The following is a 21,682-nucleotide window of genomic DNA, read 5'->3' as shown; positions in this document are numbered from 1 at the left end:
CTATAATGAGCTCAGTAGATTAGTCGTTTGCCAATTGCTGCTGGCTAGTCTGGAGGAGCTCAATGGGATCATCACAAGAGAAGGCTGCTCTGTGAAGTGGAAGTTCTGAAGCTCAAAAACTGCAGCTCTGATGCTCTATTCTATTGGCAAAATACAATTATTGTCCCTTCAAGGCAGGGTTAGGTCCATCCAGGCATTTTACACTGCTGAATGGTTGCCATAGAGATGAAAGGATTTCTCAAATGTATGAAAGAATGTAGTCTGTAAGACTGCAGGGGTTTTTTTCTGATGGGGGGATTGCAGTTACATTAAAAAGTTTGGGCACCCCTATTAATTATTTTTATTTCTAAATATTTGGGTGTTTGATATATGTAATAACTGAAGGACACAGTAACATTTTAGTTTAGAAATTTGGTTTATTGGATTGACAGAATAATGTTCAATAAGTTGGGCATTTGCAAGTTGTTCTCCAATCTGAATTTCTTCTGAAAAGAGGCATCATGTGGGACCTCAAAACAACTTTCAAATGATCTGAAAACAAAGACTGCTCAACATAATTGTTTAGTGGAATCCTCAACTCCCCGACTGACCCTGCAGGCAAACTGTAAAGGATCCAGTTAATGTTCAGTCTTTGTAGGATCTTTCTTTATCAATTTTTCAAAAGATTTCATGACAGGCCTAAAATTATTAAGAACCTGGAGTGGCTAGTCTTAGCAACCAGAATCACTATGGACTGCTTCCAGCACCTTGGAATCCTCTGTAGGTTAAGTGTTATTTGGAAGATGAAATAAAAAATAGGAGCCAACTGTTCTGCACAAGAGAAGAGCAGTCGACCACTGACGTTATCTGGCCCTGATTAAATCACCATTGTCACTTCAAGAGTCCTTAAACATGTCCCAAAAGACATGTTTATGCTGTTATTTCAAAGCAATCCTGCAGGTTCAGTTTGGAATCATCAGTCCAGTTATTGATCTGCCAAGTGATGGTTTTAACTCTCCTAAGGGCAGAATGATAAGCTGGTATAAGCTGCACACAATTATGGTCAGCCCGACCCAGAGGAGGGAGAGGGACAGATTTATATGTGCCCTTGACAGAACCATAACACAGGTCCAGAATTTTGTTGTGTTGGGACAGGTGACATATTGATAAAAGTCCTTGTGAGTTCTTACTAATGAACAATGGTTAAAATCACCAAGGATAAATAGGGGAATCAGGAAACTTGGACTGCAGCTTCTGGGTTAGTTTAATATGGACTCTGATGCTTGCTCCTCATTGGCTATTGGATAAATGTACACAACGACGACAAATATCTGGGGAAATTCTCAGGGGAGATAGCGAGGCTGCAGAAACACGGACAACAGTTCAGTGTGTTTAGTGCATAACTTCTCTCTGACCATAACAGTTTTACACCAGCATTCATTAACATACAAGCACACAAACCCTCTCATTGTGATTTGCCAGTAACGCCAGCATTGTGGTCCAGGCATACTGGCAAGCCAAATCCATCAATTGTCATTTTCATATTTAAGTCTCTATCTGAAAGCTAGGTTTTAGTAAACACTAGTAAACATGCCTCTCTGAATTCATGTTGAATTTGTACTTGCGCTTGGAGCTCATCCAGTCTGTTGCGGAGAGATTGTGCGTTGGAAAGAATGCTGGACGGTAGTGGGTTGTCAGAAACCAAGACTCTGGTAAGTACTTGAGTAAAAGGACAGCTTTAATGAGATGTTTTAAATTTTGAGCAAAACATTCCCAAAATGGTGCGTGTGATAACTCTGAGAGTGATAGTAAGATCTGAGGTACAAGGTCAGCATGACAGACATGCTGACATGATGTCATGATTTTATGACAGAGCCGATAAAATCCTGTTCCATCAGAATGACTTATTCCAACGCCTCCTTCAACATTCCCAACCTCAGCTGACAGCTGGGCGCCAAGAGGGAAACACTCAGTAGTCCAGTTGGACTTCACGTGAATAGTTGGCTCATAACAAAGCTGCATAAAATCCAGCTTATTTGGTGTTTTCACTTGGTTTAGAGCACTATGCTGGGGGTCACATGTTTGATCTTTATTTAGAACTTTATATTTTTGTGAAAAACTTCAGGTCCAAACATAGCACAATATAAAACATTAAAATTAAGATTCATTTGATTGTGGGAAGAAGTATGAGACCAGCTGTGTTTATAACCTCAAAACACTGTCATTCTCAAAAAGAAATGACACTAAAAAGCATAACCAGTGGCTGTTGTACATTTAACAGGAAAAAGCAAATAGGTGTTTGAGTCCAAATATAAGACAGCATTTATTTGATTAAACAGAATGCAAAACTCAAAAAATACTCCACTGCTAAACGCAAGAAGAAGATAAGAAGTAGCCAGAGTAATTAGGTGTCCATAAAGTACCATCAAATATACAAAAACTGGAAAAAAAAGAAGCATTAGGTTCCAATGTTCAAATTGGACTCCAAATAAGGTGATTGATGCTACTGGATTCACAAAAACAAGATGTTAATATGTCTGGAAAAATGAAGAATTGAATTTTTAATTTCAGGGAAAACTAACTACATTAAAAACACCTGGGATCATGGTAGGATAATCTAGTCCAGATATGTCGCAATTTTATTTCTACTGTAGTTCTCATGCTGAAGAAGCATTGCTAATGCTCTCTTTTTGTGTTTTCAAGAAGAGAATAAAGGACTTATAAATATCAAACTGTTTAACTATCTTTGTTCATTATAGAATTATCCATTCCATGTTCAAACACCGTATATTTCAACTGGAACACTAGACGCTCATGGCTGCAGCCCAGATTTCTTTAAATGAAAACCCTTTAAACAAGTTACCAACTTTAGCATTGTTAGCTACTAACAGTTAGCCAGCTGTTTCACGATGCCACTTGCAAAATGTTGTCAGTTTGTACAAGAAGTAATTTTTGGGTGATTCTATCAGCAACTGAACAAAATCTCAAAAACTACCGTTTGTCCGACTTCAAAGTAAGATAACAAAAGACCAATATGGCATTCCTCAAGGAATTCAAATAAATATGTAAAATTCTCAATAGCAGCCTGGACTACAACAACTAGTCCAGGCTGCGTGAGGTCTGAATTGCAAATTGGCATGTTGCAATTCAGACCTCACGTTGGTAAGAGATATCTTGGCCTCATTATGTTGGGAGATCTAGCAGTTAACCATGTACTGTATGTAATTGAACACAATTTTCTGCTCAGTTTCCCAGAATATAGTGGATCCCATCAGAATTAATGCTATAAAAACTTCACTTCATTTAAAAACTGCTTCTCTGTCTTTTAGTAAAGAAATCTGGTGAGAAGAACATGGCAATAATAAAAATTTAAATTACTCATTCCTGACTATGTATGAAGATGGTGAGATGTATCATTTTGATTTGTTGGTTCTGTTAGATCTCATATGAGATGTGAGGTCAGTGTTAACTCTCAGGAATATTTTTCACCATTGCCATGTTCTGGCACTGGAAGTCACCAAGGTCACGAGACCGGACACTGAGTGCTTCTCCGGTTACAAGCATCCAGTTGGACATGGAGGCGAGATTAGCTTCAGCATGGTAATTATCATATCACTTTTCCACCAGCTGATACATGGGCTTCTGATAATGCAGCATTAATGTGAAATTCATATGAACGGCGCGATCGATGGACAATTGACCGGCAACACTCTTCAGCAGCTGGGCTAAGACAAGATGGTCGGAATCCAGTTTCCAAACCGCGTTTCTATAGAAATGTTTATTAGATATAGATCATTTAAATTATATTGTTACAATAAAAGTAAATATATATATATATATATATATATATATATATATATATATATATATATATATATATATATATATAATATATATATATATATATATATATATATATATATATAAGGTGGGATATTTACATTATTTATCTTTGTCCTTTTGAAGAAAAAAGTATCATGGAGTACTTTCCTATTCATTATTCACTTCTCCATCCATACAGTGTCATGACAATTTATTTGCACTATTTGAACTTTTCCACATTTTGACATGTGTATTTTAATGGGATTTTTTGGGTCTGCAGAAGAAGTGGGTGGGGAATGTCAGAGTTTCAATTGTATGAACAATGTGTGAGTAATTTCAGAGGTCCTGTAAATTTTAACTTCCCTCTAATATAACATCACTAACTCTCATGAGACTACTGAACAGCCAATTGCTGTTGAGTATTAGAGTCACATGTGCTACAGCAGCTTATCTGCTGGGTGAATTATCTGGGGTGGGAAGTATGAAAGATTAGGACGCGTTGGGAGAAGCAGAGCTGCAGGAGTCAACTACTCTGAGCCGAGATGAAAAAACCCATTTGTGTGACATATAAGTTGCGGAATTGGTTAGGTTTGATGGCGAGCTGAAGGTCCTAGAGCCCCAAAAAATTGCACTTTTGGTGTGTGAAGACTTCTGATTCTCATGCCAGGCTGGTAGGAGGCTCTATGCAGCCAACACAAGTTTGCATAACAAACTTTCCACATTCTGCTCTGACTTTTGTCAGCCCATGACTTGAACCAAGGACTCTATAAGTAACTTACTGGGACCTCTAACCAACCCCAGCTTGGGGTGAATGAACAGAAGGATGTGGGATCTTTAATTATGGATTTGTGGGACTGATAAAAATGTAGGGTGTTTTCTGTTTATTTTTTTGTTTTTTCTTTTTTGCTCATTTTATTTGGCCATTTTGATGTTTTCACTGATGTTGTAAATATGTATATGATTTTCCTCACTATAAATACAAGGCACTCACAACTGCAAACTTCTAATCTCTGTCTGCTCCTTCATGAGTCATATCTAGAAATCTTCTGAGAAAACTAGCCCGTTGACCTTATATTGGTAACAATCCATTTACATTGATTTAAAATATAGTACACTGTTATCTTTACAGATATGCTACTTCAGTCAAAAGCTACCGTAATAATGCGTAAATGTTCACACATTTTGGTTCCTTTTCATCCAACAAACGGATTATCATCAAACTGTGCCTTACAACTTCTAGCCAGGTGGTGTTCAGGAAAAAAGTCAGACTCAACTTTGTACAAGTTTTAGTTCACATATACTGTTGTGATCATATTCAGGATCATGTTCTTTGTTCTTTTTATTCTGCATAACAGACTTCTGTCTAAACTGCCTTTTGTTAACATGTTTCTGTGATTACAGTAAAAGAAGCATTTAAGTTATTGTGAAACATTTTCTCACAGTAACTTCAGCACAGAAACAGCTACTAGTTGAACTTAACTCGACTTTTGTCATGTGGACCTTGAGTTTAAAAACTCTGAATCTGTGCGTATCGTGTAGAAAATGTTTTTTTTTTTTTCTGCTCATCCTCTGAGTATATGATTTCTCACTGACCAGCATCTGCTTTCGACAACTGAGATAAACTTACCCAGGCAGACTCTTTTTTTTTCTTATTTAACTAATCCATTCATTGTTTTTTGAAGGCGATTGTTTGCGCCTGATTTTATTTAGAGGCATTAAAAATCTCTGATTTTTTTTCATTTTTTTTCACCTCACAACTGCACTACTTTCTATTTCCCAATTACATAAAATCTAAACAAAAAACATTGAAATTTGTAGTTTTAAAGTGAACAAGTTCAAGAGGGTGTCAATTCTTCTAACTTTCCATCTTCCTGTCAGTCTGTCAATTATTTCATCTCCATATTCCCAACACTAGATATTTTTGACTTTACTGCCATCTTCACGTGAAGTCAGCCTGCCTTCACTTCCCCCACTCCACCCTCATTTCTTTCTTTCTGTCAATTCTTGACTCCATCCATCAACACTAAGTGCAGACAGTGCCACAGTCATCCTGAAATGTCACTGTTTTAAGTCTGCTTTCATTTAATGGATCATAAGGCTGAAGAGTGAATAATTTGTTTGACTGGGGATTTAATCCAGAGCAGAGTTATTGATGGAAACACTGAAAAACTCAACAGATCGTTAAATGTGATGGTAGATTTACCAAAGCACCTCTCAGTGTAGAATGTCTGATGTTCTGGCACGGGCTGTGTGTTCTGCAAGAGATTGTTCATGGAAAGAGGATATGACGGAAAAAACACAACAGTTAATGTAACTTTTACTTTTACAGCTGATTAAAACAAACATTAAAGGGGCAGTATTATTATTGATTTCCAGATACATATTGCTATATTACAGTACAATCAAGTAACTATATTGCCTTCAGTTATAAAAATGTTGTTCATATCGTACATGACTTAAAAGAAGATTGATATTGTACTTTAACACCTTAAAATTGGGCCTCTGTCTCTTTAAGAAGCTCCTGCTCTTCCTGAAGTTCTACCTTCAGGATGTCATCCTAACATTGCTCCTCTATTAACCCTTTAAGATGTTTTCACCAGCTATGCACTGAGAAGTAGCTCTACAATACCAGCAGGTGTTGGCTCATGTCTGCTGAGTAGTCTGAAGTGGATGAGTGGGGGAGTCATGGGGAAGAGCTTGTACGCTGCAGTTCAGAGGAGGAGTTTCGTCTCTCTGAAGCGTTTTTCACAGTTGAATGGTTGAAGATTAAAGGATTTCTCAAACATGCATGAAAGAATCAAAGCAACAGTCCAGCTGTGTTTTTGATGAGGGAATATTCACCTGACGTCAGACAACAGCCGTTATGACTCGATGCAGTGTATCTTTAGTTCCAGTGTGCATAGTTTATGCAATTTTAGGACTCTAAAGAATCTGCCACAAGTACAATTTGAAGCTATATCATCATTTGAAAATAAATTTTCTTCATCAACACAATCTAAGCTTCTCTGAATGATAACTGTTTGACTATGAAGGTAGGTGTTTTGTTTTTTTCTAGCTGTTAGTTGATCTGCGAGAATAGCAATAGTAATTTGTTAGCTGGCGAACATTGCACAGCCTTTTTGTTTTGGAAATAGAATGTATTTAGGCTCTAATCTTCATATAGTATAGACTAACCCCAGTCTATACAACCCCACTGTCACGTAAAATGCCTGATCGTAAAGATCCTGTACTACCCCCTCCCCATGTCTCAGACTACTTTCACCACCCACTCAGTAACGACATCACCCCTAGCTCAAGTCCAAAACCTGACAGTTATGTCACACATCGCTACTTCACCACATCCTGAGATCTCAAACTCTTGCTAAGACAGAGACATGAGTAGGAAGACGCTCGTCCCAGGCTGAACAGTTCTAATAAGGATGTAAGGCGCATATCTGGAAGTGAACATTTGATTGTATTCATCAAACAATACCATAAAATATTCTCTGACCATATATATATATATATATATATATATATATATAATATATATATATTATATATATATATATATATATATTATATATATATAAGGCATCAGTATATCACCCGAGAGGGCAGGGTTCGAATCCAGTCTGGGTCCTTAGGCAAGACCCTTCAAGCTACTGCTCTGTTAATTAATGATTTCATCACTGAGTATAATGTTGATGTTATGTTTCTGACAGAAACATGGTTGAATGACGATAATGACCAAATTGTACTCATTGAATCAGCGCCTCCTGACTACAATTTTTTAAGTGAGAATAGAAAACATAAAAAAGGAGGAGGCGTGGCTTCTATATTTAAAAATACCATAAACTGTAGTAAAATCTCTTTCGGTCATTTCACATCTTTTGAGTATCTTGGAATTCAGGTTAAAGGCTTCAAACGAACTTTGACACTAACTTTATACAAAACTCCAGCATATGTGGAAAATTTCTTTACTGACTTGAATGATCTTCTTTCTCTCATATGCATTGATTATGATTGTTTAATAATTGTTGGTGATTTTAACATTCATGTGGACAAACCCGAAAACAGAGGAGCAAAAAGCTCTCTGATATTTTAGAAAATTTTGGTTTAACACAACATGTTAAACAGGCAACACACACTCAAGGACACACACTGGACCTGGTTATCAGTAAGGGTGTGAATATTTCCAATGTCTCTGTAACTGATGTCGCCCTGTCGGATCACTTTGCTGTTATCTTTGAAGGTTCTTTATTCTTTGACCCACTTGGACAAACAGCTACTGTCACAAAACGTTCTTTCACAGAAAACAGCAGAAACATTTAATCAAATCTACTCTTCCTCCTCACCCTTAAGCTGTAATGATGTAGATCAGTTGTTAGATGATTTTCAGTCTAAAGTTTCATATATCATTGATTCCATTGCCCCAATTAAAGTAAAGGTTTTGACTGGTAGAAAGAAATCTCCATGGAAAAATGCACAAATAGTTCGGTCTGCAAGACAAGTCTGCCGCAGGGCAGAACGACAATGGCGTAAAACTCAACTTCATGTTCATCACGACATCTACAAAGAAAAACTACGTAACTATCACTTAACACTAAAACATGGAAGGGAGGCTTTCTTTGCAGATGTCATAAACAAAAACATCAATAATGCTCGAACTTTATTTGCAACAGTTGACAGGCTCACAAACCCTCCTATGACGCTACCACCTGAACTCCAATCTAATGATGCCTGTAACAAGTTTTCTGATTTCTTTTCAGAGAAAATCCAAAAAATCAGAGGATTAATCTGCACATCAACTTCAAAGCCAGAACCATTGCTGTACCAAAACAAAACAAATACAGAAAAAATGACCCATTTTCAACTACTTAATTATAAAACTCTAGAAGAAATTATAAGTCAATTAAGTTCAAGCTCCTGCTGTCTGGATGTCCTACCCACACATTTCTTTAAGAAAGTCCTGCCTGTTATTGCTACTGATCTGATCCAAATCGTAAACTCATCGCTTACATCAGGTGTTTTCCCCCAGGCTTTGAAAACAGCAGTCATCAAACCACTGTTAAAAAAGAACAACCTGGACAAATCACTATTGCACAATTACAGGCCAATCTCAAACCTCCCATTCATCAGCAAAGTTATTGAAAAAACTGTGTGTAAACAATTAAATAGTTTCCTCATGATGACCAACTGCTTTGACACTTTCCAGTCTGGTTTTCGTGCTCACCACAGCACGGAGACTGCCCTCGTAAAAGTATTCAATGATATCCATATAAATATGGACTGTGGGAGAACCACGGTGCTGGTTCTGTTGGATCTCAGTGCAGCTTTTGACACTGTCGACCATGACATATTACTGAATCGACTTGAAAGTTGGGTCGGACTCTCTGGTTCGGTGCTCGACTGGTTTGAATCCTACATAAAGAACAGGGATTTCTTTGTTTCAATTGGAAACTTCTCATCAAAGAGGTCAAAGGTCACATGTGGGGTACCCCAAGGTTCAATCCTAGGACCCCTCTTATTTAATATTTATATTCTCCCACTAGCTCAGGTCATAACAGGAAATAATATTAGCTACCACAACTATGCGGATGACACACAGCTCTACATTACGATGTCACCAGGTGACTCTGAACCCATCCAATCACTGAATAAATGCTTAGAACAGATAAATGTGTGGATGTGCCAAAACTTTCTCCAACTGAACAAAAATAAAACTGAAGTCATTATTTTTGGACCTAAAGAGGAACGATCTAGAGTCAATGCACAGCTTCTGTTATTACAACTAAAACCTAGCGATCAGGCCCGAAACCTGGGAGTAGTGATGGACTCGGACTTGAACCTCCAGAGCCACATAAAGACAGTAACAAAATCGGCCTTCTATCACCTGAAGAACATCTCCAGGATTAGAGGACTAATGTCTCAGCCAGATCTAGAGAAACTCATTCATGCGTTTATCTTTAGTCGCATTGATTATTGTAACAGCGTCTTCACAGGCCTGTCCAACAAATCAATCAAACAGCTGCAGCTGATCCAGAAGCTGCTGCTCGCGTTCTCACTAGAACCAGGAAGATAGAGACATAACACCAGTTTTAAAGTCCCTCCACTGGCTCCCTGTAGCTCAAAGAATAGATTTTAAAATACTGTTGTTAGTTTACAAATCACTGAACGGTTTAGCACCACAATACATCAAAGATCTGCTGTTGTTGTATCAACCTTCCAGACCTCTCAGGTCTTCTGGTTCTGGTCTGCTCTGCATCCCCAGAACCAGAACCAAGAGAGGAGAAGCAGCTTTCAGCATCTATGCACCAAAACTTTGGAACAAACTTCCAGAAAACTGTAAAACAGGGGAAACCCTGACTTCCTTCAAATCTCAAGTAAAAACGCACCTGTTTAGAGTTGCATTTGAAATATATATGTATGGATTTGATTTTGTGGATATGTATGTAATTTTTTTTTTTTTTTTTTTTTCCTGTTGTGGGCAACGGGGCCCGGCGAATACCCGTGGTTAAACGGACGGCGGAGTCCGGCGGTAACAGGCGCTTAAATTCCGTGTCAAAGGGAAGGGGGAAGAAAGGGAAAGAAGAGGGAAAAGGAAAAAAAAAAAAAAAAAAAAAAAAAACCTTGGTATTTTATTCTATGTTGCATGCCTTTGTGTTTTGTGTTTATGATGTAAAGCACTTTGAAATGCCTTGTAGCTGAAATGTGCTATACAAATAAAATTTGATTGATTTGACTCATACCATGAGAGATACTAAGTTGCGTAACATGCCGGCTCAGACGTCGCCCGGCCAAACAAGGTCTGCGTCAGGTGTTGGGGAACCAGAGCACCTTGATGACAAATGGGCTACTGGAACAAGACGGAAATGGGCGAGAGATGAAAATGTGGATCTGTTGGAATGCTACTACTCAAGTAACCCTAGTGAGAGAGGTTACATGCAAAGACTGGGGAAGGAATGGTCACTTCGACATCCCCAGTCAACACTAAGTGCTAAACAACTAGTAGCTCAGTGTTCCAACATCCGCAAACGGCAACTGCTATCACAACTTGAGATTGACGAGATACAACACAAATGCTACGGCAAAAGGGAGGAACCCGGATGTCAGGACTGTGGGACTTAACTACAAGTCCCCACCCAGTGAGGGGATACACGGCCCCAATGAGCGAAACAGAGCTGAGAGAGAGAATCATGACCCGAATGACAACCAGGCCTCCTCGGCGCCAATTACAACGGCTGAGTGAAGTACCATCAGAAAGTCTCATTGAGAATGTGAATGCAGCATTGAGAACGATCCCTACCAACACCATAACAGAAACCAATGAGCTGATCTACAACTCAGCATCAGTGATCCTTGAGATACTTGGCTATAAGAGCAACCATGAGACCCAATACCCACCATGGAAAAGACGGTTAGAGGCTAAAATCAAGGTAACAAGGAGGGAAGTGAGCCAACTGTCAGAGCTCCACAAGGGTACAATGAAAAGACCAGTACCAGAAAGTACAGCCAGATGCCCATACCTGAAGCACTCGAGACTGCCAAACAGAGGCTCCAAGCCTTGGCCAGCCGCCTAAAGAGATACACAAGGGAGAATGAATCCAGAAGGATTAACCGGCTCTTCTCCACTCAACCAGCTAAGGTGTACTCTCAATGGCAGGGTAATAACAACAGAGCAGACCCACCAAGGCTGGAGACTGAACAATACTGGAAAGGCATATGGGAAAGGGAGGCGTCCCACAACAGCAATGCACAGTGGCTGATCTCTCTACGAGAGGACCACAGCAACCTCCCTGAGCAAGCCCCGGTAACCATCACTGCGACAGATGTTCAAGAAAGAGTCTCAGGCATGAAAAACTGGACAGCACCAGGGCCTGACATGATCCATGCCTACTGGCTAAAGAAACTCACTGCTCTCCATGAGCGACTGGCAGCCCAAATGAACCAGCTGCTACAAAGTGGGACTCACCCTGAATGGTTAACTGAAGGGCGGACAATCCTAATCCAGAAGGATCCATCAAAGGGTCCAGTCCCACCCAACTACCGACCAATAACCTGCCTCTCCACAACCTGGAAGCTCATGTCAGGCATCATAGCGGCCAAGATAAGCAAACACATGGATAAACACATGAGCACGGCACAGAAGGGTATCGGTGTAAATACCAGAGGAGCCAAACACCAACTCCTCGTAGACCGCACAGTTGCCCGAGACTGCAAAACCCGACACACCAACCTGTGCATGGCTTGGATCGATTACAAGAAAGCCTATGACTCAATGCCGCATACTTGGATCATTGAATGCCTAGAGATGTATAACATCAACAGGATCTGAGAGCCTTCATTGCAAACTCGATGAAGCTGTGGAAAACCACCCTTGAAGCCAACTGCAAACCACTTGCACAAGTGTCCATCAAATGTGGCATATACCAAGGAGATGCTCTGTCCCCGCTACTGTTCTGCATAGGCCTGAACCCCCTCAGCCAAATTATCAACAAGACTGGCTACGGATACCGACTCAAAAATGGGGCCAACATCAGTCACCTCCTCTACATGGATGACATCAAGCTGTACGCCAAGAGTGAGCGAGACATCGACTCACTGATCCACACCACAACGATCTACAGCACTGACATTGGGATGTCATTCGGACTAGAGAAGTGTGGTCGGCTGATCACAAAGAGGGGGAAGGTGATCCGCACAGAAGGAGTCTCACTCCCACAAGGAACAATAGCAGACATAGAGGACAGTTACAAGTACCTAGGTATACCACAAGCAAATGGCAACCTCGATGAGGCCACAAGGAAAGGAGCCACAGCTAAATACCTCCAACGAATAAGGCAAGTCCTGAGAAGCCAGCTCAATGGCAAGAACAAAATCTGTGCGATAAACAGCTATGCCCTGCCAGTAATCAGATACCCTGCTGGAATAATCAGCTGGCCAAAGGAGGAGATAAAAGCCACAGATATTAAGACTAGAAAGCTAAACCATGCATGGAGGGTTCCATCCCAAATCCAGCACCCTGAGACTGTACACGAGCCGCAAGGACGGAGGCAGAGGACTAGTGAGTGTGAGAACCACTGTCCAGGACGAAACAACTAAGATCCATAAATACATCAGGGACAAAGCCTCAACAGACAATGTGCTCAGTGAATGTCTCAGACAACAGGGAACAGAGGATGAGGTGCCAGAGATACCATCATGGGAGGACAAGCCCCTACATGGGATGTACCACCAGCAAATAACCCAAGTGGCTGATATCAGTAAATCCTACCAATGGCTGGAAAAGCTGGACTCAAGGACAGCACAGAGGCCCTCATCCTGGCCGCCCAGGAACAGGCCCTAAACACCAGAGCAATAGAGGCCCAGATCTACCACACCAGACAAGACCCAAGGTGTAGGTTGTGCAAGGAGGCCCCTGAGACAGTCCAGCACATCATAGCAGGGTGCAAGATACTGGCAGGGAAAGTGTACATGGAGCGACATAACCAAGTGGCAGGCATAGTGTACAGAAACATCTGTGCAGAATATGGACTGGAAACCCGAGATCTCTCTCGTTACCCTAGTTTCTTGTCACAGGACTTTCAAATAAAGGCCACTTGAGCCAAAAAAAAAAATAATGAATTGGTGTGCGGTCTGAAAAGGAGGCCTGATTTGACCCAGTAGGCCCATATGAACTCATCAGTTTTTGCCCAAAGCACAGGATCAGCACGGATTATCTCATTACCCTGTTAGCTTGGATCTTTTCTTCATTACCTCTCTGTTCCATCCATCATGAGAAATTACTCACAGATGCTAATGGCTTATTACCGTCGATTAGACAGACATCTTCTCCCACTGCACACTGCACATTTCGCGGAGCGCCATATTTGAGTTAAAGAGGGAGGCGATGGATGACAGTGGTAACAGAAACACGCAATTGGTAAGTCATGTTATTGCTTGGATTTGAATTGGTTTACTTAGTATCCATTGACAAAAGGATGTTGACAAATTAACTGGACAATATGATGGCAATATAGTAACATTCCACAGTTGTGGTCTTGTCTGGTCTGGAAATAATGTCCAGAGTCCTCAATGACCCACACTGAGACAAGACCAAATGCGGTCGAGTCTGAGACAACAACCACAGAAACACACACACCACAGAAAAACAAAAAGCAACTTTTGTCCTTATCTGCAAATTTCATGACTTCCCATGACCTGAAATGAAATGTCATGACTTTCCAGGTTTTGAACATGAAAAAAATTAATTATATGACTTTCCAGGTTTTCCATGACTGGTACGAACCCTGATTGCGGTTTTATGAAACACAAAAAATGGCTTGTTTGCATTAAGTAAATTAACTTAATTCCCATTTGTGTACTTATGTGGTCCTTATAACAGGAAAATATTTATATTAAATACAGCTTATTTATTTTAGATTACAACAACTTTTTTAGATTCTATTATAATAAAAGTTAAAAAAATACTGTGTGTGCATGAATCTCTCCTCTTACCTGGATCTTGATTGGCCAGCTGAAGTTTGACACGTAGACATAAAAAGTGATGTTATGATGAAGCCTGAAGTTAAACTTTTCACATGAGAAGCTGTCCCTGTGCTCCTTGATGTTCGTCCTCGCTATAACAGACATCTCCTCACCAGATATGGTACCAGCTGTGGGAACAGAAAAACATAATACTTGATTAAAAAGAATATAGTTAAAAGTAGAGCTTGAAAACATAAATACTATTCCCCAAGTACAACTAAATATGACAAAAAAGATTCATGTAGAAATTATATCAAAATTTCAAACTTCATGAAACATACAGTATCGTAGAAACAAAGCGTCTTGATGCCATTTTTACACGATGGCATGTCAACATTTTGTTCAATGGAATTGTTTCCTGCAATATCATTTGAGTCCATAGGAAATCCATAGGAAACCTCTTCAATGAGCTCATCTATTTTCTATTAATCATACAAAAAAATGTTCAAACCGCAGTGAGTGAAATGAATGAGGATTTTAAAAAAAGCTACTGTGTAACTCAGGTTAAAATAGCCTTCACTTAAATAAAAGCCTTTTCATAACAAATAGTTATAAAATGCATAAATAGGAAATATAAACAGAATAAATAGGGTTTATTCTGTACATTGTGAGTGTTACAACTGCATAACCTGAAGCTGAAAAAGGAAAATGAATGTTCATTCTCCAAACTATTTCCTTGCAGAGCTCAACTGGTCAGGTTTCAGTATCCTTCCTATCAGCATTTCTCTGTTAATGGCTCTGTTTTTCAGAAGCTTTGAATAAAATATTTCCACCTCCTGCTTTATCAGGACCATTAAACACTACATAATAACCCGCATACAATCATACTCGCAAATTGGGGAGGCTGGGGTCCTGAAGACACTCAACGTAAGCGCTTGTGCTTCTATCTTAATTGAAATCAAGACGGAAAATGCATAAAACGCTCCCATGGCAGGAATTCAAAGCAGCTTCTGATTTGTTTTATCAAACTGGGAATGCCCTGAAGGCAAGTCGAAAGATGATCTGACCGGATTCTTACCGATTCTTATCCATCAGTGTGAAATACTAGTGGTTCATCAGGATTAATCCCAGCCGCATGCCAAACAACTGTAATTAAACGTAATTACAGTAAAAATTACGGCTCACTTTCACATTCAGAGTATCTTGCTGTCCTGACATGTGTCCAAATGAAGATTTCTGTACCAATAAAACCCTCCAAAGTTTCCATCAAGCCTGGTACACTCTAGAAAAAAATATATGTATTTTTTTTTTTAAATGGCCTTATTTCCAAATTTATTTTCTTAATTCCAACTTGCGCAATTATATGATCAATGGAAACTCAGCTACTTCTATCTCAAGATTTAGGATGATGTCTTGTGACATAAAAATAAGTTTAAACTATAGAAATAGAAATAGAAAAGGTTGGTATACCTTCAAGCTGAATCAGGCCATGTCAACAGATTCAACATTTTCAAAATGAGGATGTAAACCTTTCGTTTACTGAACAACACATAGGACTGATTTCAGTTCATGAAGGCCATTCAGCCTCCTGCAGCTGTTTCCAGTTCCACCGGCTGATTAGACTATTACATAATCAGACTGCAGGTGAGCTGAACTCTGCTGGCATTCATCCAAATGAGCTGTGCGGTTTAACAAAGAGTACTTCAGTTTCCACATTAACGAACACACCTGCGGGTTTATAAATGTCACATATCTGACTGGTTAAATTACAAGAAAATAAATACCAGGCTGATCACAGTGTTGAAAATCAGGAGATGAACTCTATTGTCATGTTAAGTTTGTTTAAGAGGAGCGAAGTTAGAGTGAAGAAAAATTGAAAACCTCTGGAATCTTGACAGCAGTAGTTTTATCAAGTTTTTCATATTTTGTATAACTATGAAAATCCTGGATAGTAGCATCACTAAAAGGAAGAAGTGATGCATTTATATTTTTATTTATGTCAGAAATATGTAACAAAGCTGAGGCTCACCTGTTGAACTGAAGGACCAGGTGATGTTTAGGTTGAAGTTGTTGGAGGCGTTGATGGACATGTCCAGGTTTTTGTTGGCCTGAACAAAAAAAAATACAAAAGATGTTTTAGTCAGCTGTTATTCCAGATGTGGCCTTGAATTTGATCGTCCAGCTTCAGACAAAATAAGATGAGTGTGTTTGTCATCATTTTGCTTTCTGTCTGCAGTGATATAATGAAATTTAGTTTTGAATTGTCTTTCGAAAAACACATTCCCAGATTCTTAAAAAATAACTTTGGCTTAAATTGAACATTTTTGTCACGACCCCATTTTCTACTTGACCTCTGAACTTTTCAACTGGACTGAAAGAAAAAAATTTGCTTAGAGATGTAGTGTAGTGGCGGAGTTAATGTTTCAGTTCAAAGCTCCGCCCCCTTTAAGAAGACAAAATCATCCAATCAGAGACTTCCTGGACTATGTTTCTGCTATAAATATGCACAATATTGTTGATATTCCTCTAAGATTTAAAAAATACAATTTGTGGTGTATTTGTGGTGTTTCTATTAAATTAGAAATGTAATTAAAATCACACATGGAAAGGTTTGTTCACCCTAAAAGTCATTAAAAAACAGGGAGCACCAACATCCTCCTACCATTTTCTGTCATCTTCTTCATTGTTTCTGGCAGTAGGAGAATCCAGTTTTTGATCACATGACATGTGTGATGTTAAAAAAAACTGTTTCCTGTGTAGCTGAAAAACATAATTCTAGCAAAAAGACTTTAAATATATATATTTTTTTAATTGCTGTGTTTCCATAAAAATAATTTATTTTCATAAATCCAAGTTTGCACGACTGTATGATCAATGGTCCTACATACCTGTTCTGGCGTGGCCATAAAGTTGATAGCGGTGTAGTGGCGGTCATCCTCCTGAAGCAGGCTGAAAGTAAACTGGTAGTCGATAAGCAGGTTGTCTAAGAAACAAAAATAACTCAGAATGAGTTCAACAAGCACTACATATACCTGAGTTTTGTCTGAACTCAGGTATCCAGTAATTCCACTGCAATACATACACTCTAAATATAATTTCCACCCCAACATAATTCATTAAAGTCCTTTACAGAAGCAGATTTATGAGAGAAAAAATGTGCTGCTGGCCGCGAGTCAATATTCAATTAGATGACTAAAGCTACAGTGGTCGAGTGTTTTGGTAAATGATCCTCATTCTGTGACAAAAGTAAATACTGTTGAAGGAGAACACAAACAGATGTTTTCTAAATGTGAACTTGAGGAACTTCATCGTGCCTGTCTACTTTCTCAAACAAGCATCCAGACAGATCAATAAACAAGATCCAGACTCTTAAATAGTCTTTGAAGTGAATTTTATCATTAGTGTCTGGGGCTGCGCTGCTGTCAGAGAAACAATGAGGAGAGTACAGAATGAATTGTAAGTAATTCAACCTCTGACTGGACAGCAGAAGTCACCATGTCCGTCTGCTGGGAGTGAGGGAGGTGGTGGGGGGTTAAGACCAGGAACGACAAAGGCAGAGAAGGAGAAAGATGTGCTCAATCTAAAGGGAAAGCAGTTCTGTGGCCAGGAAATGGGAAGAAAGCAGTTTTATTTCTGCATTTTAGAATTGCTGCCAACCCCAAGCATGTTGATCTCAAGTAATGCACTCATATAGGTAGTTAAGATGCAAAAGTTAGCCAGCATGGTGTCAACAGCATTTGGCTTATCATTAGCACATTAACTAACATAGAATTACTCCATTCAGTATGAAGCTTAGCTTTAGTTAAAAATCAGCTAAAATTTGTTTCAATGTTACTACGTTGACAAATAGGGACTTACTAAATTCACTATGTGAACATTAGTGTATATGTGAAAATCATGTGTGAAACAACAGGTTTTGTTTGAACTGCAAGTTAAAGACTTGGTTAACAGTAAAGTAAAACTAAATTTTTATTAATAAACACAACAAGATGAGAGCACAATGAACAGCTACAGAACTAGCCAGAGGGAGATAAATAGCAGCAGGATGGTTAAAATAAACTCATTGTAAAGGAAGATTTTTGGAATTAACTGGTGATCATTGGTTGTATTTTCCAAGCTAGATAAGAGTTTATACATGTCAAGTTTATCACAAAAAATTGAATCACTCAGTGACAAGAAAACTAAATGAAGATGAGCCTGAACTGAAACTGATGAGGATGGAGAGATCATCTCTTCTGTTTGTCCAAACATCTTTATTATTTCTTTTTTGCTAAATATGGATTTTTTTAGATTTAATCAGCTGATAAAAAAGGTTAATATTTATACTTAGATTTTACTAGGAAGAATCCAGCTCCTCATTTCAAAATAACCAAATTCTAAAAGAAAACTAATCTAATTTTATTCCTTAAATTGTACATTTTCAGTACGTAATATACGTTCATTAAAGCTTCATTAGCCTAAAGTATAGGCTAATGAAGCTTGAGATGTAACATATGTAATATATACTGACATTTCAGTATATTTTATACTTTATACTTTAATGCTATATATTCAGTGTATGTAATGCTTTACTTTTAAGTAAGCTTTAAGTGAGTTTTAAAAAATTCTATTTTGAGTATATATTTTAAAATGTACACAAAATGTCATTATAATCATACTGGCTCATTGGTATACTTGAGCAAATACATATTTTGCTAGCTTAAAGTATACTGTTATTTAATAAGTTTCTTAACAATGTATTGTGATACCATTATAATTAAATATGGTTTAATGTTATAATGTCATAATTGATACAAGCATGCTGTACGTATATTTCCATTCATCCATCCATTTTCCGGTCATCCTTCTCCCTAACAGGGTCTGGAGGTGCTGGTGTCTCTCCAGCTGCGTTCCAGGCGAGAGGCGGGGTCACCTGGACAGGTCGCCAGTCTGTCGCAGGGCAACACAGAGACAAACAGGACAAACAACCATGCACACACACTCACACCTAGGGAGAATTTGGGAAGGCCAATCAACCTGACAGTCATGTTTTTGGACTGTGGGAGGAAGCCGGAGAACCCGGAGAACCCAGCATGCACAGGGAGAACATGCAAACTCCGTGCAGAAAGACCCCGGGCCGGGAATCGAACCCAGGCAACAGCGCTACCCATTGCGCCACTGTGCAGCCTCTACGTATATTTCCCATATATTTATATGTCATACAGTACACTTGATACTTAGTATGCTTAAAATGAACCAACGCAAAAGTAAGTATGTTTTAAATATACTAAGGTGTATATTTTCATCACCTGCAATCATATAAAGCAGAACAGGCAGCAGCTTTTTATTTTTATCATTCATGTTCACAGACTATTTTCACAAGTTTAACCTCCCAGCCCCAGTCCAGTACAGTGCAGGCAAGTGTCACCACAGACTCTGAGAAATTGTACCTGACATTACAACGATTCACTTTCCAACTTCACTCCTGGCATTTAGGATACATCACTCCAATGGCTGATATTTATCAAACCTGAAAGTAATAACTATATGTGTTCGCCAAAAAAGTAAAGTTTGCCAGTAAAAGTCTTGACTCAGCTGGTTTGGAAGGCTAGTTAAAACACTACATTTTCCAGCCCACAAAGCATCTTTCCAGGAAGAAGATATAATAAAATTTTTTGGATAGATTTGTGCTCACTGAAATGTAATGTGAGACAGCAGTTAAGTACTCCTCAGTTCCTTTTCACGAGGCATATATAAAGGGAAAATAGGACAAAGGGCTAAAGAGACCTGATCTTATACTTGCATATTAAATTTTGTGCTCCTCCAGAAATATGCCTTCTGTCTGAGAAAAATCAGCTTAATTTGAACAACACATCTTATAATGAATTCTGGCAGCGTCTAAACTATACATGCCTGTAATAAATCAGCTCATACTTACTAATTACATTATCAGACAGATCAGAATGTTAAGTTATGTGGAAATTTTGGTAAAAGCCAAAACGCAAATAAATACCATTAATGGAAAATACCAATTTCAGGCAAACAAAATGTTTTTCCAAATCAATTTCTTTCTATATAAAATTTAAGAATCTTTCACAATATTGCCAGTATAAAGGAAAATAATGATCAAAACAATTAAATAAACCAACAGAAAGGACTGAACTGATATGTAGCCAAAAGGAAATGTCCACTTCTTTTAGTAATGTGCTGCTTTCTAACCTTTGGTGTTTGAACTCAGCAGAGACACTGTGAAGCTTTTCAGTTTACAGAGCAAAAATAAGTCAGTATCACACTGCAGGGAGTTTGTGTTATCACCTTCCTCTTAGCTGTACAATCCTGGGGCGTCACCGAGACAAAAGCAAATTATGTTTGACAAACACTCTTGTTTTGTTCACCATTCATGGCAACTTAGTCTGAACAGCAGACATGATCAGATCAAAGAGGGTTTTTCTTTTTCCACTCTCTTTTTCAGACAGACTTGCTCTGATGCAGCTCTCTTGTTTATCCCATAAGGGTAGCAGCAGCAGAGCATGTGGGGGTTTTATTTGTCAAGAAAAAAAGGGATGCAGATTTGTGTGTGTGCACATGTGTAAGTGTTTCTCCAATAAATCAAGGGTGTAAATTCCTGAATATATTACAGTCATGTGTGTTTAAAAGCATACAGGTGTGCATTTCTCACTATCTTGCGCTGTTAATTATGGCGGAGAAGAAAACAAACACATTCAACTCAAAAAGATCACATACTAGGCCTTTCTGAGCTTAATGTCGAGGCAGTTAGGATCAAGGTTTAAAGTTTCATCATACAAATCCCACCTGCGAAAAATAACAGCAGTTTCACTTACAAAATTACATGTGAAAATTTACATTCCACATACACCATATTAATATATCGCAAACTGTATTAGAAATGTCTTCAAGTTCAGTAATGTGTAAGCTGATGAAGCCAAAACAAGTGTGGACTTCCTGGTGTTGAGTGAGAAGACAGAAACCCTCATTCAGAACTTAATCTAGTGGAGATACCTGCAGCGATCAGCAGCAAGCAAAACAGACATTAACTCCCCAATAATGACATTTTGTTAGAATGACTCATCGACGTTTCATTCAATGCTTGTTATCAACTCATTATTTTCCATTTGCAACACTTTACAGATGGAGAGTGGAGCGCGATGTGTAGCGTCTCGATGTTAAAAAAACAGGTGAAATAAACAAGAGGACCACAAGGACTGAACATGACTGGAGGTCAAGCTGGAGTTGATGAATCTATGGAGAATTCATCGTGGCTTAACCATACAATCTTAACATTCTCTTTACTCCCCTTGTCCTACGTATCAAAAATGACCTGCCCTAACAAAAGCCCCAATATAAAGCAGCTTACTGTAATTTGAAATCCCAAATTTATTTTGCATGATGAAACAATCTGTTATTTATCAATTTGTTTCATCATTCAAAATAG

The 21,682-nt window shown here is 38.7% G+C and overlaps 1 protein-coding gene across 1 annotated transcript in view; it reads right to left on the bottom strand.

Annotated features, from left to right (window-relative positions):
• Window positions 1-21,682, bottom strand: part of LOC129353959 (attractin-like protein 1) — a 245,616-nt gene that overhangs the window by 110,046 nt on the left and 113,888 nt on the right. The window contains exons 23-25 of the mRNA XM_055023407.1: window positions 17,139-17,233; window positions 16,280-16,358; window positions 14,281-14,438 (exon numbers count right to left, since the gene is read on the bottom strand). Coding sequence (XP_054879382.1) covers window positions 14,281-14,438; window positions 16,280-16,358; window positions 17,139-17,233 — 332 coding nt within the window. The remainder of the gene's footprint in view (window positions 1-14,280; window positions 14,439-16,279; window positions 16,359-17,138; window positions 17,234-21,682) is intronic.

This window comes from Poeciliopsis prolifica, unplaced genomic scaffold (assembly GCF_027474105.1).
Source record: "Poeciliopsis prolifica strain line A6 unplaced genomic scaffold, Auburn_PproV2 SCAFFOLD100, whole genome shotgun sequence".
NCBI classification, from domain to species: Eukaryota; Metazoa; Chordata; class Actinopteri; order Cyprinodontiformes; family Poeciliidae; genus Poeciliopsis; species Poeciliopsis prolifica.
The sequence above is the reverse complement of the archived record's forward strand: the minus strand, read 5'-3'. Positions and strand labels throughout refer to the sequence as shown.